At 58.3% G+C, this 22,195-nt stretch overlaps 2 protein-coding genes across 3 annotated transcripts; one reads left to right on the forward strand and one right to left on the reverse strand.

Annotated features, from left to right (window-relative positions):
• Nucleotides 1-1,577: 1,577 nt before the first annotated feature.
• On the forward strand, nt 1,578-9,799 carry LOC105469047 (granulin precursor). 2 transcript variants are annotated; one of them, XM_011719615.3, is made up of 13 exons: nt 1,578-1,709; nt 5,892-6,036; nt 6,160-6,285; nt 6,401-6,485; nt 6,919-7,031; nt 7,133-7,268; nt 7,382-7,491; nt 7,725-7,851; nt 8,051-8,148; nt 8,236-8,481; nt 8,706-8,939; nt 9,032-9,262; nt 9,352-9,799. In XM_011719615.3, the coding sequence occupies exons 2-13, from the start codon at nt 5,899-5,901 to the stop codon at nt 9,487-9,489; spliced, it is 1,782 nt and encodes a 593-aa protein (XP_011717917.2). In that variant the 5' UTR covers nt 1,578-1,709; nt 5,892-5,898; the 3' UTR covers nt 9,490-9,799. The 2 variants fall into 2 exon arrangements, with proteins under 2 accessions (XP_011717917.2, XP_011717924.2); XM_011719622.3 differs by lacking the exon at nt 1,578-1,709 and adding an exon at nt 1,719-1,981.
• A 106-nt stretch (nt 9,800-9,905) lies between these two features.
• LOC105469043 (family with sequence similarity 171 member A2) lies at nt 9,906-21,059 on the reverse strand. Its single transcript, XM_011719604.3, has 8 exons — nt 20,803-21,059; nt 17,061-17,288; nt 16,733-16,825; nt 13,140-13,298; nt 12,883-13,062; nt 12,668-12,784; nt 12,425-12,551; nt 9,906-11,882 (listed from the first exon to the last, which is right to left on the reverse strand). Exons 1-8 carry the CDS (start codon nt 20,918-20,920, stop codon nt 10,424-10,426), a joined length of 2,481 nt encoding a protein of 826 aa, XP_011717906.2. The 5' UTR covers nt 20,921-21,059; the 3' UTR covers nt 9,906-10,423.
• Between the last annotated feature and the right edge of the window lie 1,136 nt (nt 21,060-22,195).

Raw genomic sequence — 22,195 nt, forward strand, 5'->3', positions numbered from 1 at the left:
GACTCCACAGCTTGGCTGACACCCTTTCCCTGCTCCGACTTCTGCTGCCTTGAGCTTGGCTAGCTGTCCCCCTGCCCCCGCCTCACCCTCAGCTCCAGTGTCTTGCTCAGGCTGCAGCAGTCTCCATCCCCTGTGCAGACACTGCCCTTCCTCCACAGCCCAGTACCAGGTTTTCCCTGGGCCTCTCCTCTCTCCTGGCCCATCTCCCATCACCCATCTCTGCCTGGCCCAGGCCCTTTGGCACCGAGCAGCCTGACTCTCGTCACTGGCTAATGTGTTCTGTGGTACATTTTCTCTCCTCACCCTCCCATATCAATTCCTCGAAGGCAGGGCCAGGGGAGACTAGGAAGCCACTTCCCTTTCGACAGCCCCCGCCACAGCCCTGCCTGTGTCAGGCACCTAGCAGCTCCTGAAGCCCACTGGCATTGAACATGGCATTCAATCCCTGCCAAGCCTGCCCTTCCCATCTGGTTTCCCAGGGCTCTTCCCAACACCACCTCCTCCACCTGCCAGTTAAAATCTTCCCAAACTCAGCTCAAGGAGATGCTTCTAAGGTGGAATGAAATATCTTCTTCCCCACCTGTAGACAATCTACTTCCTCTCCCCACACCTGGCAACTGGCGCACGACCTTGTATATTAAATTAGATTCAGCCTGAGACTGTCTCCCACCAATCCCTGCCCCCTGTCCTGCTGAGCACCTGGAGGAAAGGGCTTTTGGGCTGTTTATCTTTGTCCTGGAAACCATCCTTCAACTCACTCTGGGCCCTGCCTAGCATGTCATCCGAGTTTGCAGAATAGGGCAGGACAAGACAGGGCAGGATAGGATAGGACAGGAGCGAGTGAGCCCGGTAGCTCACACCTGTAATCCCAGTTCCTCGGGGGCCTGCGGTAGGAGAATCGCTTTGGGAGCAGGAGTTGCAGGCCGCAGTGAGCTATGATTAGCTTGGGCGACCGAGCGAGACCCTTTCTCTAAAACAAACACACAAGGTCGGGTGCGGTGGCTTAGGCCTGTAATCCCAGCGCTTTGGGAGGCCGAGGCGGGCGGATCACGAGGTCAAGAGATCAAGACCATCCTGGCCAACATGGTGAAACCCCGTCTCTACTAAAAATACAAAAATTAGCTGGACTTGGTGGCGCGCGCCTGTAGTCCCAACTACTCGGGAGACTGAGGCAGGAGAATCGCTTGAACCCGGGAGGCAGAGGTTGCAGTGAGCCGAGATCGTGCCACTGCACTCCAGCTTGGCGACAGAGTGAGACTCCATCTCAAAACAAACAAACAAACAAACAAAAGAATAGAAAGAGGAGCACAAATATTCCCAATTCATAACAGTCCCTCGCACTGTCAATGCCCCAGACACGCGCTATCATCTCTAGCAAACTCCCCCAGGCACCTGCAGGATGTGTGAAGGAAGGCGACGAGCACCAGCTGCCCTGCTGAGGCTGGCCCGGCGTCACATGATTCTCCAATCACATGATCCCTAGAAATGGGGTGTAGGGCGAGAGGAAGCGGGGAGGAGAGTGATTTGAGTAGAAAAGAAACACAGCATTCCAGGCTGGCCCCACCTCCACATTGATAAGTAGCCAATGGGAGTGCGGCAGCCCTGATCCCTGGCCAATGGAAACTGAGGTAGGCGCGTCACCGCGCTGGGATCTGTAGTCTGAGCGCTGCCCGGTTGCTGCTGCCCAGGGACCGCGGACCCGGACGCAGGTAGGAGGGCGGCCGCGCAGACCTCTGGCCTGCTCCTGCCCAGGGGCCCGGCCAGGGCCATGTGAGCTTGAGGTTCCCCGGGAGTCTCAGCCGGAGACAAGACAAGAACCGCTTATTGAAACTCCTTGGGGGTTCTGATACACTAGAGGGAGTTTTATGGGAAAGAGGAAGCAGTAACTGCAGTGACCTCTGTTAGAAGGGGGCTTTCTATCTCCCCAGCATTCCCCCAAAGCAGGGACCACACCATTCTTGACTCAGCTCCACCCCTGTCGGTAGGTGCCGGCTTCTTTCCCTCTCATGGTGGTGGTGGGTGGTTCCCGCGGCGGCCTGAAGCCGGAGGGGCGCGCTACCCTGGGCTGGGAGCTCCGAGGGCCTGGGAACGGGACCTGAAACCTTGGCTTCTCGAAGGTAGCAGGGACTTGGGAGTGGTGACTGAACCTGGTCTGGCTCCTCCTTACTTCCTCTTTTTGGGGGTGGGACGAGCTAACTTCCGCCTCTCCCAGCCACTTTTTCCTGCCCAGTTGCAGCTAGGCTGGCTCCCCTTTTGGGAATTTCCTCTCCCCTTGGCACTCGGAGTTGGGGGCTGCCACCTAGTGGAAGATAACGGAGCTAGGGTCTTGAAGAGGCTGCTGTCCCCTCTGGCTGTTTTGGCGGTGTAGGGTGGCGTGAGAGACTGCGACTCGCCTCCTCATCCCTGTTTCTGTATGCGTGTGCATGTATTCTGTAGAAGCATACACTATACTCCCTCAACTCAGGGTAAACAGGAGGGGCCATGCACAGGTAACTCACCAGAGAGCTGAACACTCCTGTGCAGACAGACTCCCCTTCCCAGCAAGCCAGGGCAGCGGACAGCCTGCTGAGAACACCCAGGAAGTAGGCGGTGCCAGCTGCAGGTGCTTTGCCTGGGAGCTGTGGGGCTGAGGAGAGGGTCTACTGTCCAGGACCAGTCAACTTCATCCTTATCTGTCCAGGAGGTGGCCTCTTCGGGATGCTGAGTTAGGGGAGGGGCACTTGAGGAAAGCCAGTTGGAACAGAGAGGATGTGAGTGACTGGGTGGGTGACATTTCCTGCCCTTCCCCCCTCCAATGGTATCCACACATAGACTCGTGGGGGAACTGAGGCACAGACAGGGAGCAACTTCTCAGGCCCTCACAGTTGGCAATTCCAGGATTAGGACTCAAGTGCGATTTCCAGGCAGTCCCTGTTTCTGTCGTACCTGTTGCTCCTATCCCCCTGGGGCGTAGGGGTCCATTCTCAGGCACTGCCCATTGTGCCACTAGTGATATTAACCCAGGTCCAATACGCTCTGGGGCCATCAAAGCCTGTCGTCACCATGACCTGATGTGTGACATGTTATCGGTGTCCCTTGGTATCTTCATGGAACTGGTTCCAGGACCCCAAAGTCTGTGGGTGCTCAAGTCCCTGATACAAAATGGTGTGATATTTGCATATAACCTATACATACTTTAAATCATTTCTAGATTACTTATGCCTAATACAATGGAAATGCCATGTTGGCTGGGCACGGTGGCTCATGCCTGTAATCCCCACACTTTGGGAGACTGTGGTGGGTGGATCACCTGAGGTCAGGAGTTCGAGACTGGCAGCCTGGCCAACATGGTGAAACCCCTATCTCTACTAAAAATACAAAAATTAGCCAGGTGTGGTAGCAGACTCAGGAGGCTGCTCAGGAAGCTGAGGCAGGAGAATTGCTTGAACCCGGGAGGTAGAGGTTGCAGTGAGCTGAGATTGCGCCACTGTACTACAGCCTGGGCGTCAGAGCAAGACTCCGTCTCAAAAAAAGAAAAAAAAAAAAGAAAAGAAAAGAAAAAGAAATGCCATGTAAATAGCTGTGATCCTGAATTGTTTAGGGAATAATAAGAAAGAACAATCTGTACATGTTCAGTATAGATGCACCCATCCTAAGCCTAACTACATAGTATACCTCAGCAACAATGTAACATTTTCTGGGGTTTTTGTTTTGTTTTGTGAGACGGAATCTCAGTCTCGCTCTATCACCCAGGCTGGAGTATGGTGGCACGATCTCCTCCACTCACTGCAACCCCCACCTCCTGGGCTCAAGCGTTTTCCTGCCTCAGCCTCTTGAGTAGCTGGGATTACAGGTGTGCACTACCACGCATGGCTAATTTTTGTATTTTTAGTAGAGATGGGGGTTTCACCATGTTGGTCAGGCTGGTCTCAAACTCCTGACCTCGTGATCCGCCCACTTAGGCCTCCCAAAGTGCTGGGATTAGAGGTGTGAGCCACCACACCCAATATTTTTTGATCTCTGGTTGGATACGGAGGGCTGACTGTACTTAACATCTCTGAGCTTCAGTTTCTTCCTTTGAAAGTAAAGGTGGCTGGGCGTGGTGGCTCACGCCTGTAATCCCAGCACTCTGGGAGGCCGAGGTGGGTGGATCACGAGGTCAGGAGATCGAGACCATCCTGGCTAACACAGTGAAACCCCGTCTCTACTAAAATACAAAAAATTAGCCGAGCGTGCTGGCAGGCACCTGTAGTCCCAGCTACTCGGGAGGCTGAGGCAGGAGAATGGCGTGAACCCAGGAGGTGGAGCTTGCAGTGAGCTGAGATAGCACCACTGCACTCCAGCCTGGGAGACAGGGAGAGTCCGTCTCAAACAAACAAACAAAAAAGTAAAGGTGAGGCCAGGTGTGGTGACTCAAGCCTGTAATCCCAGCACTTAGGGAGGCTGAGGCGGGTGGATCACCTGAGGTCAGGAGTTCAAGACCAGCCTGACCAATATGGTGAAACCCCCTCTCTACTAAAAATACAAAAATTAGCCCAGCATGGTGGCGGGTGCCTGTAGTCCCAGCTACTCAGGAGGCTGAGACAGGAGGATCACTTGAACCTGGGAGGTGGAGGTTACAGTGAGCCGAGATCATGCCACTGAACTCTAGCATGGGCAACAGAGCAAGACTCCATCTCAAAAAAAAAAAAAAAAAAAAAAAAGGGGGTGAGCAGGCTTGGTGGCACGCTCCCAAAGTCCCAGCTAATTGGGAGGCCAAGGTTGGAGGACTGCTTGATCCCAGGAGTTTGAGTCCAGCCTGGGCAACATAGCAATATCTCATCTCTAAAAATAAAAGTAAAGTAAAGGTATTAATTACTACTTTGGATAGTTGTTGCAAAGAAATAAAATAATGCAGAGTCTTGTAACTGGCTCCCAAGAGGCTCAACAGACATTACTGTTTTTGCTTCTTCAGGACGAGTTACCTCTCTGGCCACCCCACTGAGCTAGCTGGGCTAGATGAGCCTGGGAGAAGAGTTGTTTAGGAAGTGAGAGGCTGCTCTCCGCAGAAACTCAAGGCTCAGTTCCTCCTGGTGACTCAGATGGGCAGCCCAGTGGGCACACGTGGTCTCTCTCCACATGTGGCTGGGTTTTACTTCCAGAATAGATGGAGAGGCAGGGGTGGGGGTTAGCATGCTTGGGGAATCTCAGAGAGCCCTGGTGGTGTGGCGTACCCTCAGAACACAGGTATCTCAAAGGCTGACCCAGCTTCTGTGTCCCCTTCCCTGGGTGAGGAGGGGACATTCATGGCCAGGTGGTGACTGGCCTCTGGGGAAGGCAGCCCAGATTCCACTGGCCACCATACTTCCTTTTTCACAACTTTCTCACCCCTGTGGTTTCCCATGTCATCATGTGGCCGCTTCCTGCAAGGCCTTAGTGGGGTGCAGGTATGAACACAGTGTCAGGCAAGGAGGCATCTGGAGGGGAACCCTGGCTTTTCCTGGGGGGCCTCCCTCCCTGCACCCCAGCCCTGTCCTCTCCCATGGCTACTGATGCCTTCCCCCCCACCCCAGAGGTGGCCCACATCTGCACAGATCAGACCAAAAAAAATCATGTCTTCGTGACTCTCATAAGCCTGCCCAGTGAGGCCCAGGCATTAGACCATGTGCTGGGGACTCAGGCCCACACATATACGCATGTCAGCATTCATGCTCACAGGTCTGCACGTGCTGGGGCATGTGTCACACACAGGGCTCTGTAGGAAGCTGACTCTCAGCCCCTGCAGCTTTCTGCCTGCCTGGACAGGGAGGTGTTGAGAAGGCTCAGGCAGTCCCGGGCCAGGACCTTGGCCTGGGACTGGGGTACTGAGTGGCCCTAGAATCAAGGGTGGCACGGGCTTAAGCAGTTGCCAGATGTTCCTTGGTACTTTGCAGGCAGACCATGTGGACCCTGGTGAGCTGGGTGGCCTTAACAGTAGGGCTGGTGGCTGGAACATGGTGCCCAGATGGTCAGTTCTGCCCTGTGGCCTGCTGCCTGGACCCCGGAGGAGCCAGCTACAGCTGCTGCAGTCCCCTTCTGGTGAGTGCCCCTCAGCCTAGGCAAAAGCTGGCAGCCTGGGTTTTCCCAGAGGGTCATCTTGGATTGGCCAGAGGAGGATGCCAGGCACAAGTCTGTGGTGTATCATTTCCCCTGTCTTTCCAGGACAAATGGCCCACAACACTGAGCAGGCATCTGGGCGGCCCCTGCCAGGCTGGCGCGCACTGCTCTGCTGGCCACTCCTGCATCCTCACCGTCTCAGGGACTTCCCGTTGCTGCCCCTTCCCAGAGGTGAGCGTGCCATCAGCCCGATGGAGGGGCTTAGGTCTGCATTGATGCTTTTCCTGCAGTCTCCCACTTGCAGATAAAAGGGCCTTGCCAATGCCGGTTTCTCTGTGTCCTACAGGCCGTGGCGTGCGGGGATGGCCATCACTGCTGCCCACGGGGCTTCCACTGCAGTGCAGATGGGCAATCCTGCTTCCAAAGATCAGGTGCAGCCGGGATGTGGGTGCAGGGCAGACAGACGGGCAGCATGTAGAGCCTGGAACCCAGGAGCCCAGCTGGCAGGGCAGCCCCGATTCCTGCCCTCGTGCCCTCATTCATGTGGCATCTGTACTAAGCAACACCCCTGCTGTAGACAGAGGTGCAGCACTGGGGATTGTGGGGGTGGGGAAAGGTAAAGCTGAGCCGATCTAATGCCAACCCATCATCAGTGGGTGCCCCTTCCCCATGCCATCTTGCTGAGGGAGGGACTGGATTGTGAGGAGGGTGAGTTAGGCATGCCTAGGAGATCACTGAGCCCTAGTGTCACCCCCAAACCCCAGTAGCTGGGCTTGCAGGCCCTGGTGCCACCAGCTCTGTGCGCGATGGGGCAGTCACCTTCCCTGAGTGGGCTGGTAGAATCCCGGGTCACCTTGTCCACAGGTAACAACTCCGTGGGTGCCGTCCAGTGCCCTGATAGTCAGTTTGAATGCCCGGACCTCTCCACGTGCTGCGTTATGGTCGATGGCTCCTGGGGGTGCTGCCCCATGCCCCAGGTACAAATCTGGGGAGACGGGGGTACGTGGAGGGAGGTGGGGGCAGAGGGTGAGGGCCAGGGGCAAGGGGTGAAGACGGAGTCAGGACCATTTTTTCTCAGGCTTCCTGCTGTGAAGACAGGGTGCACTGCTGTCCGCATGGTGCCTTCTGCGACCTGGTTCACACCCGCTGCATCACACCCACGGGCACCCACCCACTGGCAAAGAAGATCCCTGCCCAGAGGAGTAACAGGGCAGGTGAGGAGGTGGGAGAGCATCAGGCCAGGGGCTGGGGTGGGGCCTCATTGACTCCAAGTGTGGCAAAAAGTTCCCTCCACCCTGGCTGCCCCTCACACTTGCTTCTCTTCCAGTGGCTTTGTCCAGCTCAGTCATGTGTCCGGATGCACGGTCCCAGTGCCCTGATGGTTCTACCTGCTGTGAGCTGCCCAGTGGGAAGTATGGCTGCTGCCCAATGCCCAATGTGAGTGAGGGGCTGGAGCCAGCTTGGCTGTGTGCCCCCAGCCACTTGGCCCTGACATGCACCTTACGGGGCTCTGGGGCATGGGGCTGGCTGGCTGCTTGCTGGGAGCCTGGCTGATGCAGGGTTCATGCCACCCCCTAGTGGAGGATTGGGGCAGTGCCAGCCATCAGCCTGGCTGCTCCCTGTGCTCTGCTGAGCCTGGAAGTGACAAAGACTCACCCGTCCCCACCCAGGCCATCTGCTGCTCCGACCACCTGCACTGCTGCCCCCAAGACACTGTGTGTGACCTGATCCAGAGTAAGTGCCTCTCCAAGGAGAACACTACCATGGACCTCCTCACTAAGCTGCCTGCACAAACAGGTACCAGAGGCAGGGCACAGATACAGGGGTGGGGCCCTCTTTCCTCCCTTTTAGGCCTGGCCTTAGGATCACTGCAAGGTGGTGTAAGTGGTGCCCTCCATCTTCAACACCTCGTGCCAGCTGTGGAGCCGGCAAAGGGTGGATACCGCTGAGGGTCCCCAGTGCCACTTCTGATCTGTCCTCTCTGCCTCCCTCACAGTGGGAGACGTGAAATGTGACATGGAGGTGAGCTGCCCAGATGGCTATACCTGCTGCCGTCTACAGTCGGGGGCCTGGGGCTGCTGCCCTTTTACCCAGGTACCCAGGGGTGGTGGGTGGGTGCGCTGAGCAGTGTGGCAGCCAACTGGGCCCCAGTGCCCACTGGCCCTTCTCCATCTGCCCTAGGCTGTGTGCTGTGAGGACCATATACACTGCTGTCCCGCGGGGTTTACGTGTGACACGCAGAAGGGTACCTGTGAACAGGGAACTTACCAGGTGTCCTGGATGGAGAAGACCCTAGCTCACCTCAGCCTGCCAGACCCGCAAGCCTTGAAGAGAGATGTCCCCTGTGATAATGTCACCAGCTGTCCCCCCTCCAATACCTGCTGCCAACTCATGTCTGGAGAGTGGGGCTGCTGTCCAGTCCCAGAGGTACATGGGAGGGGACAGCATCGTGGCCTGGGCAGGTGGGTGGCCAAACTCCTATTGCTTTCCGCCCTCCGCATGGCCAGTAGGTGACACCCAGCTCTGTCAGATTCGTTCCCAGCTGGAGGTGCTGTAAGCAGGAGAGGCGGGCTGGAGTAGGTAGGGGCTCGGCACTGTGCCCCACCCCACATAGTGGCTACCTAGAACGCCCTTTCCTGCCCACCCCCCAGGCTGTCTGCTGCTCGGACCACCAGCACTGCTGCCCCCAGGGCTACACGTGTGTAGCCGAGGGGCGGTGTCAGTGGGGAAGCGAGATCGTGGCTGGACTGGAGAAGATGCCTGCCCGCCAGGCTTCCTTATCCCACCCCAGAGACATGGGCTGTGACCAGCACACCAGCTGCCCAGTGGGGCAGACCTGCTGCCCAAGCCTGGGTGGGGGCTGGGCCTGCTGCCAGTTGCCCCACGTGAGTACCTCCCTGCCTGCCCCTGGATAGGGGAGCTAAGCCCGGCGAGGGGACAGGAATGTAACGCCATTCTGTGCTCCCTTCCCCGCCAGGCTGTGTGCTGCGAGGATCGCCAGCACTGCTGCCCGGCTGGCTACACCTGCAATGTGAAGGCCCGATCCTGCGAGAAGGAAGTGGTCTCTGCCCAGCCTGCCACCTTCCTGGCCCGTAGCCCTCACGTGGGTGTGCAGGACGTGGAGTGTGGGGGAGGGCACTTCTGCCATGATAACCAGACCTGCTGCCGAGACAACCGAGGGGGCTGGGCCTGCTGTCCCTACCGCCAGGTCAGTGCCATCCCCCACCCTGGGGCTGGGTATGGCCAGGGACCAGGTCCCACCTCATCCAACCCTCTCACCCCCCTCTGACCACCCAGGGCATCTGTTGTGCTGATCGGCGCCACTGCTGTCCTGCTGGCTTCCGCTGCGCAGCCAGGGGCGCCAAGTGTTTGCGCAGGGAGGCCCTGCGCTGGGACGCCCCTTTGAGGGACCCAGCCTTGAGACAGCTGCTGTGAGGGACACTACTGAAGACTCTGCAGCCCTCGGTACCCCACTCGGTGGGTGCCCTCTGCTCAGGCCTCCCTAGCACCTCTCCCCAACCAAATTCTCCCTGGCCCCCATTCTGAGCTCCCTATTACCATGGGAGGTGGGGCCTCAATCTAAGGCCTTCCCTGTCAGAAAGGGGTTGTGGCAAAAGCCACATTACAAGCTGCCATCCCCTCCCCATTTCTGTGGACCCTGTGGCCAGGTGCTTTTCCCTATCCACAGGGGTGTTTGTGTGTGTGAGTGTGTGAGTTCCAATAAAGTTTGTACACTTTCTTAAAAGTGTCTGATTTGCCGCCCTGCCTGCCCTCCCCAGGGCCCCAGAGCAAGGGTTCATGTCCACTGCCAACACTCCCTTCCCCTACCCCACAGAAAGACACACACAGCCTTAACCTCACCAGTTTTGTATTTGCTGCTGCCCACATCGGCTGTATCACATTACCCCCTAGTCCCCAGAGCTGTCCCAGCCACCAGCCCTGTGACATCGTAGCCCAGAGATGGGCTAGTCAGCAAGCAGCACCCCCTCCCCTCCCAGGGGTCCAGAGAGAACGCCCCCTCCCTTCCCAGCCCTCACACTAGCAGCTGAGGCTGGGTCACCCCTCCTGCTTTCCCACAATAGAGCTTTCTATGTACAGCCACGTCTACACAGGCACTGCTTCCCCCCAGCCCTCCTCCCCGGCACCTCCCCTTGGGGGCTGGACCCCCCCCTCCTCCCCGGCTTGGAGGCAGACACAGGGTCCCTTGCAAGACACAACCCAGCACCTACCACGGAACGGCTCCAAGGCCCCTGGGCCCCTCTCCAGCCTGGGCCTGGGGGCTACGCGCGAGGGCCCCCGCAGGCCCCGGGGGCGCGCACCCTGGGTGCGGGCTCGCGCGGGAGGGGCGGTGCCAGGCCCGGCGCCGGCGCTACTTGACGTTGAACACCATCAGCGGCCGCTCCTCCCGCCGCTGCCACGGGCTCTTCTTGTCGCCGGCCTCGTCGCCCACCTCCGTCCCCAGCTCGTCCTCCGGGCTGGTGAGCGAGTCGCGCCGCAGCTCGCTGGCGCTGCTGCGGGAGCTGTCCCCGCGGCTGCGGCCCCGCCCCCGGGGTACCGTGGCCGCCCGGCCCTCGGGCGCCGCCACCTCGTCCAGCAGCGGCGTCAGCGAGTTGTCCTCTGGAGAGCAGAGACCCGTGCGGCTCTCGCTGCTGCTGGGCTCCGTGTCCTCGCTGAGCGCCAGGCGCGGGGGCGCGGGCGGCGGCGGCGGCGCGGCAGGCGGGGCGCGCTCCCGCTCCTCCCTCGCGGGCCGGCGGCGCGCGGGCCGCGCCTCGTGCACATCGACGCCCGAGTCCAGGCTGGCGTCGGTGCTGCGGGCCCCGCCGCCCGCCTGCAGGTCGATGTAAGAGTGGCGCACTTGCGAGTTGGAGCGCCCGTCGAGGGACACGAACCAGGCGCGCGGGTGCGGCTTCACGCCCAGTTCCAGTAGCTTCTTCTCGGTCAGGGCCTGCAGCTCCCCGTTGAGCTGCGCCATGGTGGACTCGTTGAACAGCACAGGGATGGTGACCGAGCCACTGACGGGCGCCGCGCGCCCGGCCCCCCAGCCCTCGCCGCCGCCCCCGCCGCCCTCGCCCCCCGGGCCTGAGTGGCCCTGCATCTGCGGGCGCTGGGGGTCGGGCTGCGGAAAAGCGCGCGCTGGGCCGGGTGCCGTGCCCTCGGGCGGGGCCGGCTCGTCGCCCACGCCCGCGGCGCCAGCCTCGCCGCCGAGGCGCACGTAGTGCGCGGGGATCACCAGGGTGGGCATGACGTTGCGGTAGACGTTGTCCTTGAGGTGGTCGATGGAGCCGCAGAAGATGAGCTGCCCCGCCTGGCCCAGCGACGGCGGCCGCGCCAGCTGGTCCACCGACTGCGACAGCAGGAAGTCGGGGGTCTTGCTCTCGGCCGCCCCCTTGTGGCCCAGGTAGTGGTCGAAGGGCGGCGGCGGCGAGGGCTGCTCGTGCAGGAAAGCCGCAGCCCCCGAGGGCCCGCGCCGGTACTCCTCTAGGCCGGGCTCCAGCCCGCCGGGGCCCTCGGCCGAACGCGCGCCCTTGAGCCCGGCGCTTTCGCCCCCGCGGGCACCCGAAGGCTCGGCGGCCGGGCGGCTGGCCGAGCGCGGCTTGGTGCGAAAGAAGTCGTCCCGGGAGGAGGCCAAGTCCCGGGAGCTGGAGAAGGCCGAGTGGAGGGGGCCTGGAGGCGGAGCCTCGGGGTCCCCCGATGGGGCGGGTTCCAGGGGTCCCCCACAGATGAGGTGGAGCTGGGACATCGAGGTGGCCTGGTCTCGTTTGTTACCGTCAGAGGGCCCCGAGAGCTGCAGCTTGCGATGCTGTTGCCTCGGCTTCAGGCAGCGCCTCCTGGAAGGGAGGGAGCAGAGGGGGCCTCTCAGGAAAGGGTGAGGGCCAGAGTTGGCCCCGAACCCCCTTAGATGCAAGACAAGAGATGAATATAGTGGAAGAGGTGAGGAGAATGCCTGGGGCGCCCAGGAGAGATGGCGGGGAGCCGTGTCCATTTGGCGGTCCCCTCAGGGTAAACTCTTGCACTCCTCTGCATGTAGGATGTGCTGCGAGAACCAGGGATGAGCATCTTAGCCGTCTGTGGGTGTGTTCGGCCTGGAGTCCTCTGGGGAAGAGAGCTGGGCTGCTAGGGGCAGTGGCAGATCTCTCTGGAGGGGCCGGGCTGCAAGTCCTTAAGCCCTGCCTCCCCTCCCACCTCCCCGCTGTCTTCAGCCACTAGCACCAGCCCTTCAGGTCTTAGCATGTTTACAGGAAGTCTTTTCCTGTCTGCCCCTTGAGGACCAGAAGTGGATTTTATGCATCTTTGGGGCCCCAGGGCCCGGTGCAAGTGCAGGCCTCAGTCAGAGGAGAGGAGGGGAGGGTGGGGGAAGCCCGGTGCTCACCGACAGTAGTAGATGAGCAGACACAGCAGGATGAGCACCAGCAGGGCAAGGGCTGCCAGGATGGTGAGCAAGAAGATGGTGTGGTAGGTGCCGATGTCCTGGATGCCCGACGTGATGGTGACCAGCCCTGTACCAGGCGAGGGCTTAGCGTTCAGGTGTGGACGCCCTTCCCGCCTTTCAGAAGTCTGCTCTCCCAGCTCCCCTCCTCCACGGCCCCTATGCCCACTGCCCCACTACTCTTACCAGCCGTGGGGGAGGCCATGGCGGCGACCCAGTACCCCAGCTGAGGGGAGACGAAGGTCCAGTAGAGCTGCCGGCCTTCCTTCCGGATTATACCAGTGCCATTGCGCACCCACAGCCCTGGGAGAGGCAGGGGTTTTGTCACACTTGAGTCCCTCCCACTTAAGTCCCACTTTCCTCCCTCAACTCAAGCACCTGCAACCCCCTGAGGCACTTACCACTCTTGGGGTCGAATCTCCAGGCTGGAATGCTGGTGCCTACGGTGAGGGCACGAGTCTCGGAGGGCACGGGCAGGGACAGGTGAATGGGGCCTGAGAGTGGCACCTCTGTCCCATTACCTGTCAGCAGGTGTACGCTCACAGCAGCCAGGGGCATCAGCTCCAGCCAGGAGCCATTGCCTGCGGGAAGAGCGTACAGGGCTGAGGGCTGATCCTGAGCCTGGGGAGACCCCGTCCACGCTGGGCACCCAGCCTACCTGAGCTGGAGGCCTCAGTGCCCAGGAAGGCAGGGAAAGCCCGCATTTCCTGCTGGGTGCTGGCAGGCGTGAGTGACGCCCAGAGCTGGCTGTAGGTGGAGCTGACAGGCAGGCGGGCAGCCCGGCGCTGGAACTGCACCAAGGGCTGGGAGCGGGCACCTGGAGGGAGAGAGGGGCTGCAGTGGCGTGACCACGGACAGGATCCCCAGGGACCAGAGCAGAAACCCATTATCTAAGGAAAAGGGGGATATTAGGTCAGGCCACTTCGGAAGGCCAGGGAGGGTGATGCCTTGGGGAGAAAGCTGGGCAGTCATGGAATGTTAACATGGAAGGGACATGGACTTGAAATCTCTGTGTGAGCCTCAGGAATTTACTTGCTTTCTTAGAAGTTTCCTTATAGAACCTATAAAATATTGCGATCCAGATCCTCAAACAGTATTGTCTACTATGTGGCAGGCACCAGGTTAGACACTGGGGGCTCAAAGATGAATGCCTGCTGTGATGGGAATGTTTTCTAGCTGTGCTGCCCATTATGGTACCCACTGGACACACGTGGCTGTTAAGCATTTGAAATGTGGCTAGTGTGACTGAGGAACTGGATTTTTAATTTTTAAAAAAGTAATGAATTTTTTCTAGATGGGTGCAGTGGCTCATGCCTGTAATCCCAGCACTTTGGGAGGCCAAGGCGGTCGGATCACCTGAGGTTGGGAGTCAGAGACCAGGCTGACCAATATGGAGAAACCCCAATTCTACTAAAAATACAAAATCAGCTGGGCGTGGTGGCGCATGCCTGTAATCCCAGCTGCTTGTGAGGCTGAGGCATGAGAATCGCTTGAACCTGGGAAGCAGAGGTTGTGGTGAGCTGAGATTGTGCCATTGCACTCCAGCCTGGGCAACAAAAGCGAAATTCTGTCTCCAAAAAAAAAAAAAAAGGCCGGACACGGTGGCTCACGCCTGTAATACCAGCACTTTGGGAGGCCGAGGCAGGTGGATCACGAGGTCAGGAGTTCAAGACCAGCCTGGCCAAGATGGTGAAACCCCGTTTCTACTAAAACTGCAAAAATTAACCAGGTGTGGTGGCAGGCGCCTGTAATCCCAGCTACTCGGGAGGCTGAGGCAGGAGAATCACTTGAACCCAGGCAGCAGAGGTTGCAGTGAGCCGAGATCATGCCATTGTACTCCAGCCTGGGCAACAGAGTGAGAATCCATCTCTGGATGGATTAATTTTAAAAAATTAATTTTTTTAAATTTTTTTTTTTTTTTTTTTTTTTTTTTTTGAGACTGTCGCCCAGGCTAGAGTGCAGTGGCTCAATCTTGGCTCACTGCAAGCTCCACCTCCCAGGTTCACACCATTCTCCTGCCTCAGCCTCCCCAGTAGCTGGGACTACAGGCGCCCGCCACCACGCCTGGCTAATTTTTTTTTTTTTTGTATTTTTAAGTGAGATGGGGTTCCACTGTGTTAGTCAGGATGGTCTCGATCTCCTGACCTCGTGATCCGCCCGTCTCGACCTCCCAAAGTGCTGGGATTACAGGCGTGAGCCACCGCGCCCGGCCAAATTAATTAATTTTTGATTTAATTCAATTTAATATGTAGCTAGTGGCTACTGCATCAGACAGTTTAGGTCGTGTGTGTGTGTGTGTGTGTGTGCTGGGGTGGAGGGGACAGACATATAAACAATTCCAATACAGTATGGTCACAGCTAACATTTATTAAGCTTTAAGCTATGCTGTGCACTGTTCTAAGCAGGTTACCTGTATTAACCCCTGCAATTAGGAAAATAGCCCCTCAGCTAGGTGTCTTTATTATCAGCCTCATTTTAGAGGTGCAAAAATGGAGGCAGGCAGGGGTTCAGTAACTTGCCCAAGGTCACAATCCTCAAGCCTGGATAGAAGCCCAGACCACTGGGCTCCAGGCCCATCCTCTCCCGTGCCATTCCTCCTGCCTTGCTATCCAAATAGAGGGATGCAGGGAACTAGGGGAGCTGGTCTCACTCAGCTCAGGGCAGGCCCTGTGGAGTCTTGCAGGATGTGGAAGACTCAGCCAGGAAAGAAAGAGGGAAAGGACATCCAGGAGGCCTGGCATGAGAAAGGCCCAGAGGTGTGGGGCAGGGGACGGCCCGGGCTCTGGAAGGCGCTGTCAGCTCTGAGATGGCACCTGGGCTTGGTACTGAAAGCAGTAGGTACCATGCAGGGGCTTCAAGCTAGGGGGCTACAAAGGGTCCACTGGCATTTTAGAAACCTGCAGGGGCACTTAGAAGCCTCTGGTTTGGGATCAGAGTGACGAAGGTGAGCAAACAAGAGCAGCTTGGTGAGGCCGGGTGAAGTGGCTCATGCCTGTAATCCCCGCACTTTGAGAGGCTGAGGCGGGTGGATCACCTGAGGTCAGGAGTTCGAGACCAGCCTGGCCAACATGGCAAAACTGTCTCTACTGAAAATACAAAAATTAGTCTGGCGTGGTGACGGGTGCCTGTAATCCTAGCTACTCAGGAGACTAAGGCAGAAGAATCCCGAGGTTATGCCACTTCAGTTTGGGCAACAGAGCAACACTCTTATCTCAAAAAAAAAAAAAAAAAAAAGAAAAATCTAGCTCCATGACAAGGGCTCAGGCTGAGACTACAAACCGGGAAGGGGCTCCTCGAACTCTGAAACCCACCATGGCCCTCTAAGCGGAACGGAGCCCCCGAACCCTCACTGTCCTCTACTACCCTCCACCTGATGTCTCCCCCGGCCTTCCTCTCCAGTGGAGGTACCTCTGCTTCCCTTTCACTCCTGAGTCGAGGGCTGACCGCTCTGTTCGACAAGCTCTCACCCAGCCGGGTCCCCTCGCAGGTTAGGGCCGTCTCAGCACTGAAAGCAGCTGCCCTCCACTCCACTGCCCTGCCTGCTCTGGAACTATTTCAGGGCTTGCAATGATCTGTCTTCCTACTTGTCTGTGAACATCCAAAGGCAAGGAGCGGGTCTTCTTCCTCACTGTGGTTCCCAGCACCAGCCACAATGCCTGGCACGGCCTAGGAGTTGAAGTAAGTACTAGCTGAGCGAGACCAAAAGCCGGGGGTAGATCAGGACAGCTGCAGACTTTCTCTGGGCCTTGCACTTCCTGTGCACCTGTGCATCCAGCAGGTGCACAACAAATCCGTGTAGGCCCATTGAAGATAAAGGTGGCAGGGAAGGTAGGAATAGATGGAGAACAGAAACCACGAGAATCCCCGATAACTATAAACATTTATTGAACACCTGTACTGTGTTTTTTCACTTTTTTTTTTTTTTTTTTTTTTTTTTTTGAGACGGAGTCTGGCTCTGTCGCCCGGGCTAGAGTGCAGTGGCCGGATCTCAGCTCACTGCAAGCTCCGCCCCCCGGGTTTACGCCATTCTCCTGCCTCAGCCTCCCGGTTTTTTCACTTTTTATGAGATTTAATTCTTACTCCAATTTGATGATGTAGGCACTAACCTTCCACATCTTACAAATGAGCAAATTATGGCTCAGAGAGGTGAAGTGACTTGCCCAAGGACACCCAGCTAATATAGGACAGTGGAGGTCTCTACACCCAGGTTAGGGGAAGGAAGAAGTTGGCGTGGGTGAGGGGGAGCCTTACCGGGAGAGCCTAGGAGAATGTGCACCAGGTCCTCATAGAGGATGAGCGTGGCCGGCCGCTCAGGGAGCAGGTAGAGACTGACAGATGCATACACTGTGGGAGGGATGGCCGGTCAGCTCCAGGAAAGCCTGCCCCCCACCCCCCAGCCAGGCACCCCCTCCATCTGAGTCCCAGAGGCTTCACCCTCCCTCAGCCCCCTCTGTGTACCCCAGCCCAGGCAGCAGCTGCTGGAAAGCCTCCCCCTCCACCCCCAAGGAGACTATTTTGGGAAGGGGCTGATGGAGGGTCAGCTGCTGTCCCCCCCCACTCCACCTGCCCCTGCACTCACAGGGCAGCTTGTCAACACGCCAGGGCACAGAGTTGGTGAGGAAGCCAGGGCGGGCAGCAGTGACCAGCACCCAGGTGCCCAAGCGATAACTGAGGGGCAGGGTGGCCACACCCTCTGAGTCTGTGGTACCAGCTGCCAGCAGAGTCCGGTTCCCAAACACATCCACTGAGGCCCGGGCCAGGGGCACCAGCTCTCCGCTCACATACACCTGCACCTTGATCAGGATCTCTGTGGGCAAGATGGGGTGAAGGAAGTGAGGATGAGGGAGGGGGAAAGAGAACTGGGGGGAGCCCCAATATCAGAGGAAGGAGCTGTGTTTGGGAGAGTCTTTGGGGCTGAGGCTAGAGAAGGCATGATTTAAGACCCAGCATTCAGTGAGAAACCTCCTATCAGCCCATGAAGGAGGTGGGACTATTCCCGTATTTCATTGTCTGACACATGCACTGTGTCACATTTTCACAATTCTAAACTCAGGCTATGTCTATGATTGATGATGCCATCGTTATAACTGGCAGCATTTCTTCCTTTCTTACTGGTACCTGAAATCATGGTGCATCTTACAGTCAGTGGTGTACTGGATTTGATAATATATGCTCTTAGTCCATTTTACAGATAAGGAAACTGAGGCTTAGAGAGTTTAGATACTTGGACTACAGCTAAGTGGAGATCTGGGATCCAGACCTGGCAGTCTGCCTCTAGAAGCAACATTCTTAACCCCGGGCCTGGGGAGAGGAGGACAGGAGGGCTGAGAAAGGCTAAGTAAAGCTGGGTATGCAGGCGGAGAGAAGGGTCAAGATTCAGCAGTTTGAAAGGGAGGATGGAGGCTAGGGCAGAGTTAGGGGTCTTGGGAAAAAATTGACAGGGGACACTAGGAAACTGGTCATTCCCGTCATTCATCCTTTTCCCAGAATCCTTTGCACAAGCCTGTTTCCCTTCAGATTTAGGGACTCACCCCAACCCTATGCCCAGACAAATTACTTCTGCCCCCTCCCCCTCACATGAACCGCCTGCCCCCTCCCAGCTGGTCAGCTACAGTCAGTCACCATGGCAACGCCCTCATTCCTCCCAGGAGATCAGGCAGGGAGCTGGGGCCCTGGCAAGGGGAAGGAGATCTGGGGGTGTGCAACCCAGGCCCAAGAGAACTATTGTGGAGGGGGCTGGGGAGGGAAGCCCAAGTGTTTTGCTTTCCAGGGATGCCTCTGCCCCCAGCCTAAGGAGAGTCTGGCCAGGCCATCAGGCAGGTGTCCTGCCCTCAGATGGCGTGATGGGGAGGAACCAAGCCTTGAGTTGTTCCCATGGATTCTCCAGGCAGTCTCTCTGATCCAGGGCACCCCTTCCCATCAGCACAGCCCCTCCCTCAAGAACACACCTCACCCCTACCTTCCTGCTAACAAGGTGTGTCATGCATGTATGGACACCTCAGTGGGGGGCCCAGGAGGCAGGTGGGGAGTGGGCTGAGTGCTGGATGCAAATCTAGTGGGGGTTGGGTACGGAAGGAAGAGTCTAGAGCTGAGAGCAGCAGGGCCTGGGGAGGTCAGGGTGCTGTGGAGACTTCGAGGAGAGGGAAGGCCTTAGAGTGGAGCCTGACACTCAGCAGTGACAGGTGTCTTAGCTCAGGCTCCCAACCCGGAGCCAGTGCCACGCCTGCCCTAGGCATCCCATCCAGCTGTTCCCCTGAGCCCACCTCCCCTCCCAGGCCAGAGCCCAACCCTGCAGGGTGGGTGCACACTCCACCCACTCTCGCTCTCTGCTGCTACAGGAAGGTGGCACCCCTGTACTGTTTTTTTGCACATTTGATGAGATTTCTTACTTCAATTTGATGATGTAGGCACTATCCTTCCATGTCTTACAAATGAACAAATTATGGCTCAGAGAGGTTAAGTGACATACCCAAGGGCACCCAGCTAATACGGGAGAGTGGAGGTCTATACACCCAGGTTGGGAGAAAGAAGAATTGGCTTGGGGTGGGGGGAGGGGAGAGCCTAGGAGGATGTGCACAAGGTCCTCATCCATCCCCCCACCAACACCCATTAGGAATTCTGAGAAGCCAGAAGGGCCTGGCTACTCCCACCCCCATCCCGGGCTTAGGAACAGCTGGATAGAGCAGCTGGGGAGAGGGACCCCGAGTCTGAGATACTTGGGGTCATTTGAGGGAATGGCTTGGGTTCAAGAGTCAGAGCTTCAGAATAGGGAAGGAGCTGGGGAAACAAAACTGGGGTGGGCTGGTAAGGCTCTGTGCCAACCTTGGGGGTGGGGGAGAAGGGGGCAGGTGCCTAGCAGATTCCCTTCCCCCTTCCCCTCAACCTGGGCTCCCCGCCAGCTGCCCCAGAGAACCCCCCTATCCTGGCTCTATTCCAGCCAATTCCCTGGGCCCCTTCCCCTGAGGTGCAGGGACTTGAGGGGAGGGACGTCCTAAGAAACTAGGGCTTCTTCCTACTAAGCAAAGCCTCATCTCCTCCCCCAGAGAGCTGGGGAGACTGAGGCAGAGGGCGAACCCTCCCCAATCCTCAAAGCCTGACATACCATATAGCATCCACCTCTCCCGGCTCCAGGCCTGCCTCGATCCAGGAGGAAATCCGACCCTCTCCCTTCATCCGGACCCCACTTCCCTCATCCAGACCCCCCCACCCTGCTTTTCCTGCCAGCTCCTTAGTGTGGGGGGTGAGGAGTGAACACTGCTTCAGGCAGGGATGGGGCCCACAGGCAGGGGGGAGAGAGCAGGAGCACGGGAGGTGGGCTCAGGGCTGGAGTAGGGGGAGGCTCATAAGCATCCAGGCCTGCCTGTGGAGTGTGGAGTCAGGGTCTTGCTCCCCCACCCTTTCTGCGGAAGCCGGCCCCACCCCCACCTCACACACCCACCTGCGCCCGGTGAGTCGCTGGGGAGGGTCTCCTCCACTGCGAAGGAGATGGGAGGTGAGGAGGGGGTGATCTGGGGGCGGGCAGGGGACAGGAGTGCCAGGAGGCCTGCTGAACGGGGACCCAGGCACCTGCCCTCCCAGCCGGCACTGCCCACAGCCAGCCAGCTCAGCATGGCTCCGCGACCGCAAGCCTGCCATGCGCCTTCAGTTGGAATCACAATGTACCCTCTTTTCTCAGAGCCCCACAACTGCCGCTCGTCCTCCGTCATAGGCTCACAAGCATTTATTTGGTGCACCCCAAATTCTAAACCAGGGGAGCTGGCTGGGAGCTGTCAGGCTCCAGGGCGAAGAACCCCATTAGAGCAGTCAATCCCGCCCACAGCCTCACCCACTCCCCCTTCTCCCCTCCCCCCTTCAAACCCAGCTCCAGGCGCCCAGCCTCCTGTCCGGGCCTAGGGTGGCAGCCGATGCCGGCGCCCCCACCCAGCCGGGGTCGGGAGCGAGGAACCCGCAGGGGGCTGCGGAGTGGGCGCCCGCCCCAGCCCGCCCCTGGGCGGGTGTCTTCGGTAGACAATGGCTCAGGCAGCAGCGCCTCGCCGACTAGGAGGGAGAAAAACAAATAGGGAGGGGGCGGCGGCGCCGAGCCTGGGGACCCTCGCCCTACCCATTGTGTCTCCCCAAGACCCCCGCCCCGGACGGCCTCCCTCTCCCCGCCTCCGCTTTCTCCAAGAAGCGCCGACCCCAGATCGCTTAGCTCCCCCCACCCGAATCCAAGGAACAGAATATCTCTCAATTCACTAACGTCGCGAAGAGGGGGCTAACGGGCGGGAGCCTGATCAGGGGGCGCAGGCCCGCGATCGCGGCCCCTCCCGGCGGAGACTCACCCTGCGGGCTGGGGGGCTCCGGCGGCGACTTGCCGGGAGCCCTGGAGGCGCTGCCGAGCAGCAGCCCCAGCAGCGGCAACAGCCGCGCGAGGACGCTGGGGCCACTAGCCGGCGGCATCGCGGGGCTAGGCCGGGCCCTAGCGGTCCATGGCTCCCGCCTGGTCCCGCTCGCCCGGCCCGGCGCAGCCCCAGCTCTGCGCCGCGCCTCGCAGCTCCGGCTCCCGCTCCGGCTGCGGCGCCCGCTCAGCGCGATTGTCTCCGCCCGGAGCCGCCGCAAGCGCCCCCTGCAGGCGGCGCGCCACACGGCTGGCCCCCCGGCACCGCCCCCTCCCGGCCCCGCTCCGCCCGCCTCCCCGCAGTACTGCCCACCTTCAGCCCACCCCGCAGCCCCTGCCCTGCGCTCCCAGACTCTGGGCTGCAAAGGAGTGTCGGGATTAGGGTCCCATCACCCGGGTTCTTGGGTTTTGAGAGTACCCAAAATTGGTGCAGAATTTTTTTGTGTGTAGGTTGGGAGTGGCTATTGCTTACAACACTCTCAAGGGGTACGGTCATGAAAGTCTCAGAAAAGTGTAAGAACTCCCTGCTCGATGGCCCCCTTCTCCCGGCAAAACACCTAGGCAGTGCTGGGGCAGGGAAGGCCCCCTAGACACCCCTAAGTCTCTTTTTTGTTTGTGAGACAGAATTTTTTTTTTTTTTTTTTTTTCAGGGACAAGTGAACATTTATTTTTGGGCCTTTCTTACTATTTCAAGTCTTTTTTCAAAACAAGGCCCCAGGAATCTCCAGATTCAATTATGTCCCTGGGCTTGGTCGACTGGTGCAGGAGTCTTGGGGAGCCCTGTACAAATGCTAGAGTTACTCATTTACCAACACTAAACTCTAGGATAGAAGATGCCCATGGAATGTGCTGATTTTAGATGAGGTGGCAGCCAATGTAGAAAATGCTGGAATTTTTCCTTGGAACTGGACTGTGATGAGAGGTGCTTGCCATGAACATAGGCTAGTGTCGTCTTCTTCTTCTTCTTCTTCTTCTTCTTCTTCTTCTTCTTCCTCCTTCTTCTTCCTCCTCCTCCTCCTTCTTCTTCTTCTTCATTTATTTATTTATTTATTATTATTATTATTTTTTACAAGAGTCTTGCTCTGTTGCCCAGGCTGGTATGCAGTGGTGAGGTCTTGGCTCACTGCACCCTCTGCCTCCCAAGTTCAAGTGATTCTTCTGCCTCACCCTCCCAAGTAGCTGGGACTACAGGTGCGTGCCACCATGCCCAGCTAATTTTTATATTTTTAGTAGAGACAGTGTTTCACTATGTTGGCCAGGCTGGTCTCGAACTCCTGACCTCAGGTGATCTACCCACCTCGGCCTCTCAAAGTGCTGGGATTACAGGTGTGAGCTAC

The sequence above is a fragment of the Macaca nemestrina genome, chromosome 17 (assembly GCF_043159975.1).
Source record: "Macaca nemestrina isolate mMacNem1 chromosome 17, mMacNem.hap1, whole genome shotgun sequence".
NCBI lineage: Eukaryota > Metazoa > Chordata > Mammalia > Primates > Cercopithecidae > Macaca > Macaca nemestrina.